Consider the following 15,166-nt stretch of genomic DNA (forward strand, 5'->3'; position numbering starts at 1 on the left):
GAAACTTTGAAAATAGACACACATAAGTATGTTCTGAAACAAAGAAATTGCTTGTCGAGACGGTCGAGACTTTAATTTTGACAGTGGAGGAAGTACTCACGCGCTGTTAGTGTACTTCCCGTTCTAAGCGCGTGAGGGAAATCCACGCGGGTAGCTGCTGGCCTGTTTTCACGCATTTGTGTCTTGGTTTATGAGACGTAAGCTATTTGTGAACTGCTCGAATACTTAGATTAACTAGTATCTTTTGTAAATCGTTGACAGCATGGTCCGAGCAAGAAGGTAGGTAACGTTAGTCTACTTGATTTTGTAATTCATTGCTGGATTTGTGCGGTATCACAACGTTAGAATATTTTGATAACGGAGAGCAGATATATCAGTTTATAAAAAATAGAAAAATCGATCATTATATCAACCAATTTATTGTATTCTGCATGGTTGCATTTTACTATTAAATTTGTACAAAAAGACACGAGATCTATGTAGGGAGAAATCTGCACTAAAGTGTCAGTTCCAATATATTTAAGTAAGTTCTTTGTGATTTTACCATAGCAGTGTAGTAATGTTACATTTTCCCCAAATTCAAAGGATAGTAAAAAAGCCTAGAGCAAAGAAGCAGCAAGAATATGACAGTGATGATCCTGAAGCTTATGGAAATGAAGCCATTCCAGATAAGGTAATTTTTTGGATAAAACTCGGTTTGTATTATTGTGATTATCTGATCGTAAACAACTTTATGTTTTTCCTCATCAGAAATCGTCAAAGTATGTGGAGGATAAAATAGATGAATTCCACAATGAAAAAATATCAGTGAGTTGTGTTTTCCTCTTGTTCTTTAAGCATGAACTGCCACAATACTCTTCTATTACATAATATTAAAACGTTGGCTTTCGTCTATAGAAACTTTTGGCTCTAGGGATTCAAGAAGACAGCGATCAAGAGGATGAAGATAAAGTGGTAAGCAAATTATTATTATTTTTTTGTAACATTTAACATGGGGCATTTTTACTGATGGTAGTAGTTTGATCTTTTCTGCTTTGCTTGTTGATCAGCAATAATAGTTTTTTTTCTTTCTAGGAGGAGATCATGCCCCTGGCACTTTCTGATTCAGATGATGATGAGGAAGAGGAGGCAGTGCAGGAAGAGGATAATGAAGAAGAGGAAGAGACAGACATGGAGAGTGACTTGGAAGGAAAGCATGATGATGGTAATATGCTTTAAATATTAGCCAGATATAACACTGTTTATGCATGTTTTTAGTATTACATTGTTATTAAAGAAAGATTTATGAGAATATTCAAGAATTTTCTTCCACTTTAAAAATGCTCAAACAAGTTTGAGGTATTGTCTCTGATATTTTCATTTCCGTTCTTCCAGATCTCCCAAATGACATGGCTTGGGGAACTAAAAAGAAGATTTTCTATAATTCTGATTATATCACTAAAAGTAAGGATTTCTTCATTTTACCTAAGCATGTGTAAGATATTATGTGTAAAATACATACATATTCCAGCATGTTTGATTTTTGTATTTTGCAGAGGGCAAATCTATTGAAGACATAGAGGCAGAAGACAAAGAAGAGGAAGAGGAGGCCAAAAAAATTCAAACGAGATTGGCAGCCAACCTAAGTGAGGAAGACTATGATCTAAACCTTCTTGAGGTACTAAATTTACTTTGTTTTCTAAAGCTATGAGTAGAGTTTAGGTGTTTGCGTCATATTACCCAAAGTCCTTTTACCCTTCCTGTGGACTTTTAGGAATTTGCAGCAGTGGCTGAAGAGGAGAAGGATGTTGAAAAAGAGGAAAGGATTGTGAAGGATTTGAAGACCATGTCACAGAAGGAAAAGCTCAAACTGCTGAAGAAAGAATCACCAGAGTTGTTGGAACTTATTCAGGACTTCAAAGCAAAGGTAGAGATTTGCTACAATGACATTTAAGCTGCTTTTTGCATTGGAAGACTATAAGGGTATTCCCTTAATGCTGTTTTATTGATAAATTTGAATGTTTATTGCATGCATAGCTTACAGAATTGAGGGAGGAAGTTCAGCCCCTTGTGGAAATGGTCAAAGATGGACGGATTCCTCCTGGAAAGGCTAGTCTACCTGATTATAGCTCTTAATACATGTTTTTTAGACTGTTATTCAATTTTTATGTAATTATACTTTAAAATGGAGTCTAATGTTTTTTTGTTGTTGTTGCTGTCATTTAATTTTTTGTTTTGTATCCTTTTCATCCTCTAGGGTGCAAAATACCTCATTACCAAACAGCAGCTTTATCTTAAGTAAGCCTTACCTACCACATTTTGTACAGGAAAATATTTATTTGATCCCCTGCTGATTTTGTAAGTTTGTCCACTTACAAAGAAATGAAGGGTCTGTAATTTTAATGGTAGGTTTATTTGAATGGATAGAGACAGAATACCAACCAAAAAAAAAAATCCAGAAAAAACACATTATATAAAGGTTAGCGATTGATTTGAGTGAAATAATTATTTGATCCCCTACCAACCAGCAAGAATTCTGGCTCCCACAGACTGGTTATGTGCCCATGTGGAACACAGATTAATCCTGCCACTTTAAGAAGTTACTCCTAATGTCAGCTCGTTAGGTGTATAAGATACATTTATTGGTTATGTGTTTATTTGATTCCAACCTCTCCCACCACCATGGGCAAGAGCAAAGAGCTGTCAAAAGATGTCAGAGACAAGATTGTAGATATGCACAAGGCTTGAATGGGCTACAAGACCATCAGAAGAAGCTTGGTGAGAAGGAGACAACTGTTGGTGCGATTATTCGGAAATGGAAGAAATACAAAATAACCATCAGTTGGCCTCGGTCTGGAACTCCATACAAGATCTCATCTCACGGGGTAAGGATGATCATGAGAAAGGTGATGGATCAGCCCCGGACTTCACGGGAGGAGCTTGTTAATGATCTTAAGGCAGTTGGGACCACGGTCACCAAGCAAAACATTGATAATACACTACGCTGCAATGAACTGAAATCCTGCAGTGCCCGCAAAGTCCCCCTGCTCAAGAAGGCACAGGCCCGTTTAGAGTTTGCCAAAGAACATCTAAATGATTCAGAGAAGGCTTGGGAGAAAGTGCTGTGGTCAGATGAGACCAAAATTGTGTTTGGAGGGAGAGAACTGCTGACTATGACCCCAGGAACACCATTCATACAGTCAAGCACAGACGTGGAAACATGCTTTGGGGCTGTTTTTCTGCTAAGGGTACAGGACGACTTCACCACATTGAGGGGCAAATGGACGGGCCATGTACTGTAAAATCTTGGTCAAGAACTTCCTTCCCTCAGCCAGAACACTGAAGATGGGTTATGGACAAGTCTTCAAGGATTACAATGACCCAAAATGTAAAGCAGAGGAATGAAGGTGGTTTATGGAGAAGTATTACATTGTGGTCATGGAGTGGCCTAGCCAGTCTCCAGACCTCATTCCTGTAGAAAATCTATGGAAGGAGCTGAAACTTCGAGTTGCCAAACGACAGCCAAGAAACCTTACGTATTTTAGATCAAAATCCCTTCTGAGATGTGTGCAAACCTGGTGACCAACTACAAAAACGTCTTACCTCTGTGCTTGCCGACAAGAGTTTCTGCACCAAGTGCTAAGTCATGTTTTGCTTGGGGATCAAATAATTATTTCACTCACTGAAATGCAAATCCATTTCTAACCTTTATATAATGTGTTTTTTCTGGATTTTTGGTTGGTATTCTGTCTCTATCCGTTAAAATAAACCTACCATAAAAATTACAGATCCTTCATTTCTTTGTAAGTGGGCAAACTTACAAAATCACCAGGGGATCAAATAAATATTTTCCCCACTGTATACTCTTATTCTGTGATTGCAGTATTTATATTACATAGTAGTTATAGTTATAGCTCAAACATACCAGTCCATAAGATTTTTTTGTTTGTTTGTTTTTTTAAAGAAAAACCTAAAAAACTCTAAAGGATCATGTGACTTTAAAGAGTAATGGCTGCTGAAAATTCAGCTTTGCCATCACAGGAATATATTGCATTTTAAAATGTATTAAAATAGAAAAAAGTTATTTCAAATTGTAAAAGTATTTTACAATATTAATCAAATAAATGAACATAAGAGGCTTCTTTTAAAAACATTTAAAAATGTTCATACTCTAAAATGTTGAACAGTAGTGCATTTCTGTTTCTCACTATAAACATTCCTTGACTTGAACTGAATAGTTACATAAATTGTGAAATATTCCCTATTGTAACTTAACTTCGAATCTCCCCCTTTTTTCCCCAGCTATTGCACAAACATTAGTTTTTATTTGGTTCTAAAGGCGAAACGAATTCCAGCACATAATCATCCTGTGATTGAGAGATTGCTGACCTACAGAAATGTAAGTACAAACAAATTTACCCTTTTTTCACAGGTAGTCATTTAAAAAATCGTAACTTTTCAAAACTTGATCTCATCACTTTCACAGCTGATAAATGAATTGGGAGCAGTAGATGCTAGACTGGCTCCTCAACTGCGTCAACTTCTCTCTGGAGAACAGCAAAACAGAACTTTAAAGAAATCAGCAAGCAGCAAACATATAAAAGTAATTACTAGTAATTCCATTTTAATTGATATAAGTTATAGCATTGGCTCCATTTTCGCCAAGTCTGACATGTCTCTATTTTAGGTTTCAGAAAAGGCTAGGCCGGAAGAAGCAGAGGAGTCAGAATCAGATGAGGAAGCAAATCTGCGCTTTTATAACGCCATGGCAGAGAGACAGAAACTCAAGAGGAAGAAGAATGAAATGCAGAACGAGGACAGGTGAGTCTACTTACAACATTCAGTTTATTATAAATAATGCTTCAGAAAACTTACTGTAACTGATTGCATTTCAAGTTTGGTGGAGGAGGAAAAGATGGAGGGAGATGCTAAAAGAAGGATCACCTATCAGGTGAGGTGTTGTGGTTAAATGATGCATGCTCCAGCATACCCACACCATTTTAAACAATGTTTAGGGAAAGTGTTATCATAATCTCATCATATGTTTTGTGAGAAGATGTCCAAGAACAAAGGGCTCACACCCAAGAGGAAGAAGATTGATCGGAATCCCAGAGTCAAACACAGAGAGAAGTTCAGACGTGCCCAGGTCCGTCGGAAGGGTCAGGTAAGTGTCATAGGATTCATTTCTTTAATTCACTTTTGTTTGTGAAACAGAATGTATCACTATCCAGAATGGACACTGACCTCAGATTATTTGTGTCAGGTTCGTGAGGTGCGGCGTGAGGAGACGAGATACAGTGGAGAATGGTCTGGTATTCGTGCCGGAGTTAAGAGAAGCGTCAAACTCAAGTGATAAATCTGCAGATGATACTCATCCAAGCTTAAAAGTGATATTAAGTGCAGTGTTTCTGCATTGTTTATACTCTGTATCACAAATATTAACAGATGGATTTGACATGTTTAATTCAACTGTTCAAACAGCAAATGAAATAAAATCAAGTTCTGATCCCACTTAAATGCTCAATTATTTTTGGTTATACATGTGCAGAAAGAGTTTATTTTTGATGCATTAAACATACATCCTATATCATTTATAATTTACTTTACATCAACTGTTAAACCATGTGATTTGTTGCAGATGGACTCAAAGTTTTAAAAATACTAAGCAAAGGCAAGAGTAGGATAATAATTACTGAAGCATATATTATCTTGTTTTTTTAAACTATGATTAAAGGCCAAAGAAAGTAGATCAAATAAAATGTATGCTGATCTCATTGTACAGAGGAAATCAAAATTAAGGAACTTATTAGATTTTTATTCGAGTTTTTTTAAAGTCAGTTTTCCAGATCTGTTTCTCTATTCAGATTTGAACCATAGTTATTACAATACAAAAAACTAATCCCAGATCTGCCTTGAGCCTTCAGTACATGCTACAAAACCGCATCAGGTTTTTTCATACTTGTTGAGACATAAATTCACTGTGTGCTTCAGTCAGATTACTGACAATCCTGTCCTCAATCTCTGCCTCTTTCTGCACTTCTTCATCTGAGAGGACCAGCTCTTGTTGCGTGTCCTTGGTGACAACAACCACATAACCACGCCGTGTGTCGAGAACATTCGCAACCACTGCCTGGTGGTTGTATGTTTCTAAGGCACGCCGTGCTCGCTCCAAAAGGATGGAGGGGTCCGTTTCCAACTTAAAAGAGATGACAAATGCCTTAGGTGCCCAGTCCTTCACCAATGGGGACAGCATCTTGGGAACCATCTTCATACTTATCTAAATAACATTAAGCAAGCAGATGAATTACTTTTTATATGAGGTTTGGAGCCTAGATTAACTGCATGTAGCGTAGCACAGGGGTTTTTAAACTGGGATCCGTAGACCCTCAGGGGACTGCAAGGGAGTGCTAGAGGATCCATGGGAAAGATGCAATAAAAAATGTAATAAATAGATTAAATTGTGATCTACTTCAATAAAATCGATTGAAATAAATCAATAATAAAAACGTAATAAAATATTTTCCAAATAATAACAAATTCATAATATTAATTTTTCACACAAATTTCATCTTTATCCATGAAAACATATAGCTGCTTTTTACATTTTAAAATGGGGTCCCTTGCATGAGAATGATCATATTTGTAGGGGTCTACGGAAATCTAAAAGACTAAACCCCTGGTCTATCAGACTGAATTAATATTTGTATTTATTATACAACACCTGAAGTGGCCCATTAGAAGACTGAATTTTGTGTTCTGGCATTTCATATGCTGGGATGTAGAAATCAGAAACAGCAGCAGCCAAATAAAACATAGCCTTGGATCCTAGGAGGGAAAAACAGAAATTAATAGTAGTAACTAATAATTCCACTACAAACATATTACATTTATGCATTTAGCAGACGCTTTTATCCAAATCGACTTACAGGCTATACATTTTTATTTTATTTTTTATCAGTATGTGTGTTTCCTGGAAATCAAACCCACAACCTTTTGCACAGCTAACGTAATGCTCTACCACTGAACCACAGGACCATTAGTATTGTTGTAGTATTGTAAGTGGGTTTGGTCACCTATGGAGCTTAATGCTTGAGCTGCTGCCTTGAGTAGATGGAGGTACTCTGACAAGGTGTTGAATTCCACTGGCAGCAGTAATCCTGCGGCTTTCACCGCCTGATAGCGCTTTAGAACCTTTGCAATGTTTGGAAGTGCGTTCTGATCCACCAGGATCTGACCAGCATCCTCCTTACCAGTCTCTAATTGTAAGCTATCCAGTAAATTGACCCCTGTGTACAGACGAGTGTATGGGTAGAGAGAGCGATGCCTGTGCAGAAAGATCACTGCATAGCCTGAGTCCAGAAAATACTCGGCAGAGGAGGCCCCTCGCCGACCACTGCTGAAGTTGTCCAGGAACCGTACTGTTCGGGATTCCAGAGGAACTTTGGTTCCTCCCGAGGTGATGAGAACTACTCTGCGCCCGGCCGAACCGTGATGTTCGGCAAACTCTGCCATGAGTTTCTTGACCTCCTCCACATGAGAGGGGACCGCAAACTCTTCAGACAGTCCTCCATCCACTGCCTTTGAGGCCGAGGGGTCACAGTGGGCCATTAGAAACCTAAAATAAATAGGGTTTATTTAATAAAGTGTTATCACTATGCATATGTTCATGAATGACGATTTGGAATTGAAATAAGCTACAGAAGATGAGATCTTAAAATAATACGAGTTTATATTCTGCATAATTGTCCCTGAGCAATACTGTTGGTCAACTATGAAATGAAGGTCAGAAAATATAAACTAATGTCAAATAAAGTGTGAGAAAGAGTACCATAATTATCATGACTTTCACTAGACAAAAACTAATGTTTTTTCACTTAACATGCGTAGTACACAAATCATATGTTGCTCCCTCAAACAATACATTCTCGCTGTCAGTGCTTCTCTTATTATCGCGCTGATATAAATAAATAAACATAATAAGATAAACATGTTTACCTGTTTGCTTACTCACAAATAATACGCGCAAGAATGTAATTCAACTGCGAATGACCCTAATAAACTTGGACCTAGTGCGAGAGCAGTTCCTACGCTTATTATGGTTGCCTGTGCGCATGCGCAGCTTCGGATGACACGATTGGCTCTTTCAGTGGGCTACTGTGAAAATTCCAAAATAAAGGTTTCAGATGACTGTTCTTCTCTGCTTTGGTCCTCACTGCAGAACACAAGGTCCAGGGGGCGTGTTTGGATCAGATCTAACTCCTCCCACCTTGCGTATACCTAAACTCACCGGTCTCCACCCCCTAAAATGTAAATGTAACCCACCCATCTCGGTTCACAGGGGGCAGCATTGTCTAAGCAATACGAAATTAGAAGTATTTTACCGCTTAAAAAGATGCAAATCATTTTGCAAACATTTAGGACTGGGGTCATAGAAACTAAGCATTATAAATGTGATATTTACACATCCTAGAAATAAATAATCTTTATTTTAAGATTCACAACTAAAATAAGAAAACAATAATAATAAAATACTAGAAATTAGGTAGTTATTTGAAAACAGAAGCACGCAGTGTACCACAAAATTAAAACAAATGAGGAATATTGTTCTTCCTCCAGACAAACAGCTCACAGCGGGGAAACGTCTTTATTGAAATTATTATTATTATTATTATTATTATTATTATTATTATTATTATTATTATTATTATCATTATTATTATTTTAAACCTTCATTGTTTCATCATTAAATAATTTTGGGGTGCTGTCCACATCTTTTTATTATGAAAAATAATGTTAGTATGCCTGTATAGATATCATTACCTATTTGCCAAAGGCTTTGTGAACTGCACTATTAGCCGCAATAACGTTTCTTATTAATCAATTAGGCATTTAATATTTAAAATAGTTTTTATTATTAAAATTATCGAAGATACCTGACGAAATCATCCACTGTGTTAACTCAATATCCATGAATGGACGGATTTAAAACCAGATAAAGTCTAATAACCACATAAAACTGTCTTCATTTTATTATGAAATAATAATGATAATAATAATAATAATAATAATAATAATAATAATAATAATAATAATAATAATAATAAAAAAAATGTTTTGAATTATTTACACCTAAATATCTCATTTATATTCGGACAAACTGCTACTCTTTCGACAAAGGCTTTATGATCTGTGCTGTTGTAGCAATAATAGTTTCTTTTGAATCGACTAGTAAATTTCATATTCTATATTGTTTTTATTGTATGGTATTTTTGTGATTAGGGCAAATGTGAAAAGCCATTGCTAATAATTGTTGTACACTAAAGGCACTACTTTCCGGATGCAAAGCCTGTCGCAGCTTGGTACTGTGGGCCGTTCTCCGGCTAATGTCCAAAAGTAGTTCCGGAATTTTGATCCGCGCAGTCCCCGGATGTTAGCTATTCAGAGAGAAAGACGAACGAGCGAGCGAGAGAGAGAGAGGCGGAGAAGCTAGGAGACGCTACGGACAAACCGGTAAAGGGATTGCGGGTCTCAAACTCACGATAAACACGTAGCGCCGAGGCTCGTTTCGAGGAGAGAGAGGGAGCTGTGATCGAAAAAAGGAAGGGGACGGCTAACTTTGACAGACCTGCACTGGCCTCCAGCAGCGGACGCGAGCCCGGGTGAGTGCGGCTGAACGTTACGAGCTCGCGACATGGAGCTCGCGAAGTTGAAATCAGGGCCCGCGAAAAATGGTCGACTTTAACTGTTAGTTGTGTGCTGCTGAAGTTCTGAGCAGAGCGAGAGGAAAGACGTTCAGGCCTCAAGTGGTATGTCGTCGCTGCCGCCGTCGGTCGGGGGCAGGTGGGGACACTGCAAGCTCCTCTGTCACAGCAGAACAAGTTTAGTTAGCAAGCTGCTAGCCGCCAATATGGTTTTTGTCAGACAGGTAGCGAGAGTGAGCTGCTAATTAACGTTAGCCACCAGTTTTACTTTAGCTCGCCTGCTATTTGTGCGCGTATCTGACAGGCGTGTGACTTGAAATATTTGTGACTGTAACTCGGTCAGTAAGCCGAGCTGGAAGCGGGCTTTTCGACCGGGAACTGCCAAACGAGCAACTTTTGGTGCTGTCAACTAACAGTAGTTGGAGGTGGAGGCCGTGTCTATTAATATTTTGGAAACAGACGCGCGGCAGCTGCTTGTCATTTTAAATACGAATCCTGGCCAACTTGTGGGGCCATTAATATGCATACGAGCTCGGTTTTTGTGCAAACAGAGATGCAATATTGTTAATGGAGCGTTATTGAAACATTTAGTTCAACTTTATGAAGTTGTGCGTGAGTTATTGCCTTTCTGTCAGCATATGCGACAGGTGATGATAAGACGCAGTAAGTCTCTACAGTTCTAATCTTGCATGTAATTCATGTGACTTATTAGCAAGTTTGTATACACATCATATGTAGACTGTCATATCTAGTCAATGCAAGACTAGTCCCCCGTCTAGCCAGCTGCTGGAATGTTACCCGCTGCCTGTCAGGTATTTGGATTTTCCCTTTTAGTTACTGCAAGAACAGACCTTTACTGTCATGTTGTGCTCTGGGTTGAATTTGATTTCTTGTTGTTTATATCGCGATGCGTAAACGTTTATAATTTATATGGAGCCACCATAATTTGACATTAAGGCAAGACATCATAGTTGAATATAGTAACAAATAGATGTCACTTTACTTCCCCATTTGAGTAATCACAGTACAATATGACAATTGTTTGCATTCCAGTTTTTTTTTCCCCGAAATGATATGTTTAAATATGCAAATGCAGAAAAACCCCTGTTCAGAATTCTTGTTTTATTTTAATTTTTTGCCATATAAGAGTTCAAATTTACAGAGGGGATATATATGCTATATGCAGACAGGTAAATGATATATGAACAAGCCACTCTGTAAAGACTATAAATAGGATTAAAACTCAGTAAGTGCAACTGAAGTGAAGGTTTCTGTCTCAGTGCAGGAAAAAAAGTCATTCTGAGAAAACAGCCTATAAAATATGTATTGTAATTGAAGTCTGCAAATGCAAATAGATAAATATCTAAATGTGAATTTGGGTGGTTTTTTTTTCTGCTACTCTGAAAAAAGACACGTTATAGAAGCAAAATAGACCAATACCGCAAAATTGACCAGTGCCATGAAAAGACAATGGCTTTGCCTGTATTGTCTTGCCTTAAGTTGACAATGACAGCTTGTCAGCATATTTTTGCATGCATGTTACAATTTGTATTGGCCTGATGAGGATTGACCAACAGCATTCTGTTAGTTATAATAGGATTTTCTTCCCCTCCTCCTTCACTTAAAGAGTAGAGTACGAATGGAGAGACTGTTGAATTATGTACCAGCATGCTTAAAATACTGAATGATGGACATATGCGAACTACCCGGGACATATTTTCCCCACCCAGTCAGTGTAGCAGTACAATAGTGTGAAAGATTCACGTTAGCACCAGACTTGTTTGTCTTTGGGTTGTCAGCTCACAGAACGTAGAAAATGATTGAACTATCAGTTGCCTGTCAGAACACGCCTGGTGGTTCTTGTGCTGAAACCGCTGCATTTTAGTATTTACAATTATTGCATCAAGAACATTGTTACATTTGCACAAAAAGTGATTTGGGTCATGAATGTTATGCTTGTACATTTTGATCTCTGTAATGTTTTGTACTTTTGTATTGATATAAAACGGCTAAAAGCTATAGCAGACTTTATATGTTGTGTATGTATGCATTGCATATACATACATAATTTATCAGATTTGATCATGTGATGCCATACAGCATAACAGAATTCATTGCTGCTGTTTGCTCATGTTTTTGCAGTTGTTTTCCCCCCAAAAATATCATTTCCTGGAAGATGATGTCTTTGGGGACTTAGCATTTGTTAGTTAAATGTATGTTGTGGCATGTTAAGAGTATGGAAAGTGATATTAAGAATACAGGGGGGAAAAATGAAATTATTACTAGCTATACGTTTTGTTTGAAACATTTTGATTAAAGAAAAAAAAATAAAGCACCTGAAATATCAGTCAGTTTAAAATTAATCTCTGTTTCTAAAAAAATAAAAAATATATATATATTTTGTAACATATTTTTCTAGAAGATGATGGCATGAAATTGTACAGCACATGAATGATCCATTATTTACATTGTTTAATTGTTAATATTATTAATCTGATTGCATGTACTATAACTTTTTGGGCCTAATATCATAGTAAAGCTAACTGAGAGTAGCATGAAAGAAGGTTTTGTAACTTTGGTTTTAAATGCTGTCTTAAGAAAGGTATTACCCCTTAAGTGTCTTTTATCTTTCAACTTGTTTTGTATGTTGTTCATTAGTGTTTTGCTAAATGGGCTGGAATGGGAGCTCTTAAAGAACACAAGCATGGCATCTGTTGTAGCGTACCATAACTGTTCCCATGCCAGGATCTGACGAGGCCTCCGCTGCAGTATTGCATACAGACTCGTCTCTTTGCCCTCAGGCCTCAGTGGGCATCCTGCCGCTATGTCTAAACTCACCTGGAAACTGCTTGCTTTATGCATTCCACCTACTTTATCATCGCTAAACGACGCCATAGGCCACACTCTAAATGGGGCATTGTATGGCGCTTTAGATCTTTGGTGACTGTGATATTAATTTTTTATACGTTGGAGCTATACGGTGTTCAGTGTAATGAGCTGTCTTTACCGTTACACTGTTTACAGAGTTTCCTGAGGTATTAGCATTTTTTTTTTCCACTCTGCTGAGTTGGTTGATGAGATTTTTCCCACATTTAGAAAAGTTAAGCCTTTCTCCAGCTGTGCAGCACAAACATCTGTTCTCTTACATTTGTGTCGTGTGAAACCAGTGTATAATTTTCTCTCTTTTTCTGTCTGGTTGCAACAAGTGGTATGCTTCCCATTTTCTTCATTAGATTTTCACAATCGGACAGAGTTTAGTTTGTGATGTTGAAAAGCACTGTTATGACATGGAATTAGCAGCAAGGCATGTGTAGATTGAGCAGTCTGACGTGAGCAAAGAAGAGACAGCCCCTCACCTTTCACATACCAGTAGCTCATTTGGAATTCAGCTGTGGCCATTTGCCCAGCCCTGTCTCACTGAGAGGCTTTTCATTTTTCCCCCTTGTTGAAGCGATTATTCAAATGGCTGTCCGTGGGATGAAGTTATCAGACCCCTGTTGGTAAATGGGGTCCAGGCAAAGCTAAATGCATGGCTTGCCCAGCACAGAAACTGCCCATCAAGTAACCACTCTTTGCATTGCTTCCCCTCCTCTTTCTGGCAGTGACATTAAATATTTGGATAAAAATGCTTTTTGTTTATTTTTTGTGATATGTATTATAAGCCTCAGTGGCTATCAGTACTGCATGTTGGTGCTTGCAAAGCATAGAAATTACTCAGAGCATAGTACTCTTGCAATGCTAGTGTTAAAATAATTAGTGTTTATTAGTTAAACGCAGAAGCATTTACACTCTGGTGAGCAGTGTTATTTCAGACAAGCTGCCACCATTAATATTATAGTCCTTTCATAGAATGTTCTCCTTTCTTTTTGTCACATTGATGTGATAGAACATATTTTCATAATCAACTAGTCTGAGGTTGAAAGTCTAGTTAACATTTTGATTTCTCAATTTTAGTTTATTTTAATTTTGATGAACTTATCAATTTTGTGAATCCCAAGATTGATCTTTTAGTCTGTTTTCTATTGTGTGAATAAAGCTTCACTAAACGCCTCTCATCTTATAATCACTGTCAAATTCTGACAATATTATCACTGTAATTGTCTTTTAGCCTGCAAAATGAAAGCACGTGCTCAGGATGCTACTTAATTGTGAATAGCATCTGCTTTTGTCACCTTCAAATATATCTGTTATTGATCTGTTATTGGACAACTATACAACCATTTTGGCCCGTCCGTTTCAGGCTGTTGCAATAATGGCTTACATGCTGAGACTCTTGTTATGCCAAAAACCAATATGAAGCCTTGCTGTGCGAGTGGTGAAAGTAAGTAGCTCGGTCTTCATTAGCAAGGCCGTTCATCACTAGAATGCAGATGAGCTATGAAGCCATTCATCTCTGATTCCAATTTGAATCTTGTTTGCAGTCATATTGTGTGAGCCCACTTTTTCATGTTCAAATAGTCTCTTTATGTGAAAGATCAGTGGGGGATAATTGCACTTAAGTGAACCTCATTTAGAACTGACCAGAGCAATTACAGTAACTGCAGTTCCAGGCATTTTTGGGCCACTGGTTGCTAATTTTGCAGTTTCAAGGCTATGATCAGATTGGAAGTGGATTGACGTTGAATAGCAGAACAATTTTGAACAAATTTATTCATAGTGCTGTCAAACAATTAATCACGATTAATCACATCCAAAATAAAAGTTTCTGTTTTTTTAATGTTTGTGTTTGTATTTTTTAATTTAATTTTTTGTTTATATGGGCACTCACATGCATGTATATATTTAAGAAAAATTGTTACATTTATATATTAAATATATTATATAATTTATATGAATATAAATAAATACATGTAAATATTTTCAAAACTATGTTTGTGTCTTTTTTATATACATAGTAAATATATACACAGTACAAATACATATATTATGAAAACAATAACTTTTATTTTGGATGAGATTAATCGCGATTAATCGTTTGATAGCACTAATTCATTCTCATGAATGACAAATAAAATATTTTAGCACTTACAAAAAATGAGCCTTTCACAAGGTGTTACGAGGTGAGCCGAAGCCAACGCAGTTTCTTCAGGCGAAACCCCCGGGGCTTTTGGGAGCTGTTTTATTATTAATGTTATTCAGGAGCCAAATTTCGAGTTTTGCTCAGCTGGGTGCTTTAATCTATTTTTGCTGTAAATTAATGAATTTTTAAAGAGCCCCTCACTAGATATGGGTGGATATGGGAATGCTGCACTGGTTCAGAGTTTTTCAAACAACTTCCCCCTCTTCCCCCCCACCCCACCTCTGGGAAGAGGAGCGCAGATCTACCGAAGCACTACACTTTCATTTTTTATTAATGCTGAAATACACTGCCAGAGCTCTACCAGTCTCTCCATGTACAGAGAACTTTGTTAGATGTTGGTCTGTGCTGTGCTGCACTGGCAGATCCAACAGTAGTTGGAACTCCAGATATTCAGTGCAGTGGACAG

General features: G+C 37.4%; 3 protein-coding genes across 3 annotated transcripts in view; 2 read left to right on the top strand and 1 right to left on the bottom strand.

The window, feature by feature from the left end:
* Window positions 1–92: 92 nt before the first annotated feature.
* On the top strand, window positions 93–5,490 carry utp3 (UTP3 small subunit processome component). The gene is made up of 16 exons (XM_042734085.1): window positions 93–279; window positions 586–673; window positions 751–807; window positions 898–954; window positions 1,075–1,204; window positions 1,375–1,443; window positions 1,536–1,657; window positions 1,754–1,906; window positions 2,017–2,088; window positions 2,237–2,277; window positions 4,282–4,378; window positions 4,466–4,582; window positions 4,667–4,800; window positions 4,876–4,930; window positions 5,036–5,143; window positions 5,243–5,490. Exons 1-16 carry the CDS (start codon window positions 263–265, stop codon window positions 5,330–5,332), a joined length of 1,407 nt encoding a protein of 468 aa, XP_042590019.1. The 5' UTR covers window positions 93–262; the 3' UTR covers window positions 5,333–5,490.
* Window positions 5,491–5,773: 283 nt separating this feature from the next.
* Window positions 5,774–8,138, bottom strand: ppcs (phosphopantothenoylcysteine synthetase). Its single transcript, XM_019112352.2, has 4 exons — window positions 7,975–8,138; window positions 7,053–7,594; window positions 6,701–6,804; window positions 5,774–6,256 (listed from the first exon to the last, which is right to left on the bottom strand). Exons 2-4 carry the CDS (start codon window positions 7,585–7,587, stop codon window positions 5,933–5,935), a joined length of 963 nt encoding a protein of 320 aa, XP_018967897.1. The 5' UTR covers window positions 7,588–7,594; window positions 7,975–8,138; the 3' UTR covers window positions 5,774–5,932.
* A 1,265-nt stretch (window positions 8,139–9,403) lies between these two features.
* Window positions 9,404–15,166, top strand: part of LOC109098297 (forkhead box protein J3-like) — a 101,264-nt gene continuing 95,501 nt past the window's right edge. The window contains exon 1 of the mRNA XM_042734086.1: window positions 9,404–9,638. The gene's annotated coding sequence lies outside the window, so the exon portion shown is untranslated. The remainder of the gene's footprint in view (window positions 9,639–15,166) is intronic.

Source organism: Cyprinus carpio, chromosome B11 (assembly GCF_018340385.1).
Source record: "Cyprinus carpio isolate SPL01 chromosome B11, ASM1834038v1, whole genome shotgun sequence".
Lineage (NCBI taxonomy): Eukaryota > Metazoa > Chordata > Actinopteri > Cypriniformes > Cyprinidae > Cyprinus > Cyprinus carpio.